Below are 4920 nucleotides of genomic sequence, written 5' to 3' on the forward strand. Positions count from 1 at the left end.
GGTCACAGCCACCAGTGTGCGTGGGAGGGGAAGAATGGGAGGCAGAAGGTTAGGGCTCTTAATTTCATCCACTAGGTCAGTGGTTCCCAACCTTATTGGCACCAGGGACTGGTGCTCCTATGAGAATCTAATGCCTGATGATCTGAGGTGGGGCTGAGTTGGTGATGCTAGCGCTGGGGAGCCACTGCAAATACAGATGAAGCTTCCTTGCTTGCCTGCCACTCGTCTCCTGCTCTGCGGCCCAGTTCCTCACAGGCCACGGACCGGTCAGCGGTCCAGGGATTGGGGACCCTTGCACTAGGGGATATACGACTGTTCTTATCATTGAGGGGACCTACAGGAACCAGGAAAGCACCCCTTACCCAGGGGCCTTTTCACAGATTCTCTCTAAGCTGTTATTAGTTCTGTTTTGGGTTTTGATACAGTAATTTGCTGTTATGATGTTCTGCTAAGACTTTCCCTGTGGCCTCCGCCCAGTGTGGCACTCTTCAGTTTTGATATTTCAGTAGTGATATATTCTAGGCATTCTTTCCCTTCTTTATTAAAAAAATTGTCTGGAGGGTAATATATCCTGCATAGATCCTGCACTTGGTTTCAGAAATCAGGTTACACTGTTCTGAAGGTATCGACACTGACCTGGAGCTCTTTGGAGAGCACCACGTTGGACAGGTCCAGGGGAGCAGGGCTGTAGCTGTTGCCCTAGGAAAGTAAAGGTGGAGTCTCTGGGGCGGCCATTATTTTCTTACCAGCATCCTGACATCAGCTGCCAAAGACAAATCCCAAAAGACCCCCAGGGCTCCAATCCAGTGGTCCGTGCCTCTGACACCCCAGGGAGGATTTCCCCAGATTCCCCGTGGCTCTTCTGGGCCCAGCGTCGGCCTCTGTCGTACCTGGCTGGCCTGGGACACGTTTCGAAGTTTCTCATTTTCCCGCTGTTGAGCTAGGGCGTCTCCCTCTTTGGTCCTCTCCACTGTCCAACCCACAGCCAGCATGGTTTTCAGGGACTCTCTGGCCGGCCAGCGATAAATTTCTTTCTCCTGGAAGGCAATTTGGGCAGAAGAGCTTTGCAGAGCAGGCCCCAGCATGCTAACTGGCCTGTGTCACCGTGGAAGTTGGATTGTGCAGAGGATGGGGTGCTAACTGCCTTCAGCTTCCTCTAGCAAGGTCAGAATACCCTCTGAAGCACCCCACCTGACACATGCAATCAGTTTTCTGTTGTTTTAAATACAAGAACCCGCAGTCTCCTGCCTCTGGAGGGCATGTCCCAGACATTATCCACGTTTGTAGATAAAGAGCATGAACAGAGTGGCCCCTCTGTTTAAGGAGGGGACTTGTCAAAACGCATCTGTGCAAAGCTCTTCTTTGAGCTTGGGAAGTAGAATTTCTTAGATTTAGAATTCTATTCACTCATTCATTCATTCATTCATTCATTCATTCATAACACCTACAGCACCTGGTATTCCTAGGTGGTCTCCCATCCAAGTACTAACTAGGCCTGACCCTGCTTAGCTTCCAAGATCAGATGAGATCGGGCATGTTCAGGGTGGCATGGCCGTAGACTAGAATTCTCTTTAAAGCTATGCACAATTTTTATAGATGGTCAATATGCACACAAAGATACACATGCCATCCTTCATGTGTAACACTAGGTCTAAAGCTTACAAAGAACTCTTACTGATCACAAGATAGAAGTTCAGAGTTGAGTTGAACCAAATTTCTTAATTAAAAAAAAAAAAAAAACAAAAAACCTGAGAGCTGCCTAGATGTCCTCGGGGACGCTCTTTTCTACTTCCTTTATCTTCCGTGACTGGAAACCATTTCTCTTTGAATTTTCTCCAGCAATTCACCCCTCCCCCTACCTCAACAACCTAAAAACAAACAAACAAACAAACAAACAAACAAAAAAACCCTTCCTTAGTTTAGTTGCAAGCGAACTACAAACACATTTTAGCCCAGCCTCTAAGCGCTGACTGGTGCTTCTTTCTCCAATGGGCTTTCGGAGCCAAAGAACAGACAGACCGTGAAGTTGGGCTCTTAGAAACTGGTCCTGGGGCTGGTGTCCACTGGCGGATTCCTAAGGAGGTTACTGAGCCCTTGAAAGTCTCTAAGGAACTGGAGGGTGAATGTGCCCTGAACTCCTCTGACCACCTGATACAGTTCCCAAGGCAGGGACTCCAGCACAACCGCTCAGTGCTACCAGAGGCGCGATCCTTACCTTCTCTGTTAATGTCTTAAAAGGTCTGATCAATGGATGGGTCTTCACGTTTTCGTCCAGGGAAATTCCATATTTCCATCCATTCTGACTCTGTAGAAATGTTCTCAGTTCAAATATCCTTGGCACCAAAAGAATCCTGCTACTGACCCAAATCCCTGCTTCTACTTTCACTGAACAAATGGAATGATGCAATGTGACAGAGCTTAGAAATTTCCCTCCAAAACGTCAAATTGATCCTTTAGAGCCATCGGGCTCTCTGCCCCCTGAATGTTGAACTCTGCTCCTTTATTTCTTCTTGTTTTAGTTGCTGTCCCTTCCACTTACTTGCTTGTGTGTCAGGCTCATTACAGACAGAAGTGTGATTCAAAAGATCCGAGAACAATGCTTCTCAGGTCAGTGTATCACGCTCACAGGAAGGACAGAAGTCAAGGCTAAAAGCATGTGAAGACAGGACCCACTGCATGGAGGGGGCTGATTTGGTTTGTACCTCTTGCCTGCCACCCCACATCAAAATTATAGCAATGCATGTTTCCTGGAGTCACAGAAGTTAAAGAATTTCAAAAGTCATTCAACAAAATTATTTGACAGTCCATTACAGTAGGTGCCAGACTCTGTCCTAGGCATTGTGGATGCAGAGATAAATAAGTACGAGTCCCTGTTTTCTGTAACCTCAGAGCCGAAAGACTCCTGGCTGCTCTTTCTCAATCTCTGCCTCTGCGCACTTATTAATATGTATGTTTCTCAAATTTCTGTCCCTTCTCAAGGGCACAATCTCCCTTGGTGATGTAATCTGGGCCCACAGTCCATACGAAGACTTATTTCGAATCAGCATTTTCATCCCAGATCTCTCTAATTTCCAAAAACTTTATAGTTAAGCTCTGCTTGGATGTTTCCTTGGATGTTTCCAGATACCTCTCAACATGTCTGACATAGAATCTGCATTTTACTTCTCTAAGTGGCTCCTCCTCTTAGGTTCCCTGTACCTTGGTGAATGGCACCAGCTTATACTCACTTTCTAAGCCAGAAATGTGGGAATCTTCCTTGACAGTCCCTTCTCCTCTGCACCCTCTCACATGTGTTCAGCCTCCCAGACCTATTCGTTTGTCTGCCTCGCCCTAACATCTCTGCCAGTATTTTAGTTCAGGTCATCATCAGCTCTTACCTGGATTACTGTAACGGTTTCCTATGCAGTCTCCTTGCCCCCAGTCTTGCCATCTCTCTATGACTCCCTTTTCTATACCACTGCCAGGTGATATTTATAAAATCACTCCCATCAGGGCACTCTATTGCTTTAAAATTTTCTGACTCCTAGCTGCTATCCTGGTAACATGCAAACCCTCTCTGTAGCAAAGATCTCGTTGACCTCTCTAGACTCATCTCACCGTTGTTCCTCTGCCCTACTCCATGGTCCTGCCATACTGAACTATGGCTCCCTAAAGCCACCAAGCTCTCTTGCTTCTCTGGACCTTCACCTGCTGCCCCCATGGCCTGCAATGCACTCGCTTCCCTGTGTCCAAACAACTACCCATCCTTTCTCACTTACTGTAGATATCACCAGCTTGAGGAAGAGTCCCTGGACCCCTGCTATTGGATTAAACACTCCTCCTATGTGCTCTAACCCTCTGCTCATGCCCATCACAGCAGTGAACAACTGGTATACCATGGCTGGTTGACTTAGTTTCTCTCATGAGACGGTAAGTTTCTTGGGGACAAGGAAAATATTCTTTTTCTTGTTAGATAATCAGTGCTCACTTGGCAATGGTGAGAAAACATATTTCCTTGAAAACATGAAGCTTATAGTCTACTGGAAGAGAAATTAACCAAATACCACACCAATAAATAAATAGCTGATAACTGGTATAAATGTATAACTGTTACAAATTAAACTATATAAAATTGCTATGAAAATAGTATGACAGAAAAGAGCAAGGTGCTAAGAGAGTCTTTCTGAGAAATCTGGGAAGGAGGCATCCTGGGAATTCACACTTGGATGGATATTTGAAGGATAAGTTGGTGAATGGTGTGTGCATGTGTGTGAGTGCAGATGGGTACCTGCTCAGGCAGAGGAGGGCTGCAGGCACATGCAGTGTGTGTGTGTGTGTGTAATGTGGGGGTGTGTGTGGCTGGAGGACAGAGGGTGAGGGGAGTGATGAGGCTAGAGATGGCCGTAGAGGTCAGGTGAGGCAGTGCCTATCAGGCCATGTTAAAGATTTTGACCTTTATATTAAAAGTAGAAGTTACTATGGAATTTTAAAAAGAAGAAGGGGCTATAATGGAGAACAGTGGTAGGATATGACCAAATTTGCATACTGAAACTGTCACTTGCCAGCAGCGTGAAGAACAGACTGGAGAAAATGCACATGGGCAGACTAGTTAGGAGGTTATCACAATCGTCTGAGTAAAAGAAGACTGTAGCTTGAACTAAAGCCATGGCATGGATAAAGAGAACTATTTGAATTCAAGAGAAACTAAGGAGGTAAAATCGCATGGCTTAGTGATAGATTGGGCATTGCTTTGGCGTGATGGGGGTGCCACTTCTCCCTATTTCACGGGCTGGCCAAGTGGCATATATGAAGAGTGCTGAGAAAATACAGATGCTCTTGAGCAAACTAGAGCCCTTGGGCCAAATCCAGCCGACCATCTGTTTTATAAATACAGTTTAAATGGAACACCGGCATGCTCTTTCATTTATGCATTGTCTGTGG

The 4920-nt window shown here is 46.0% G+C and overlaps 1 protein-coding gene and 1 pseudogene across 1 annotated transcript in view; both read right to left on the reverse strand.

Moving 5' to 3' along the window:
- Positions 1-4920, reverse strand: part of RYR3 (ryanodine receptor 3) — a 346270-nt gene that overhangs the window by 92607 nt on the left and 248743 nt on the right. Inside the window, exons 52-54 of the mRNA XM_023527702.1 lie at positions 2216-2305; positions 891-1037; positions 637-699 (exon numbers count right to left, since the gene is read on the reverse strand). Of these exons, the coding sequence (XP_023383470.1) occupies positions 637-699; positions 891-1037; positions 2216-2305 (300 nt within the window). The remainder of the gene's footprint in view (positions 1-636; positions 700-890; positions 1038-2215; positions 2306-4920) is intronic.
- On the reverse strand, positions 1442-1560 carry LOC111736441 (annotated as a pseudogene).

Source organism: Pteropus vampyrus, unplaced genomic scaffold (genome assembly GCF_000151845.1).
Source record: "Pteropus vampyrus isolate Shadow unplaced genomic scaffold, Pvam_2.0 Scaffold19, whole genome shotgun sequence".
NCBI classification, from domain to species: Eukaryota; Metazoa; Chordata; class Mammalia; order Chiroptera; family Pteropodidae; genus Pteropus; species Pteropus vampyrus.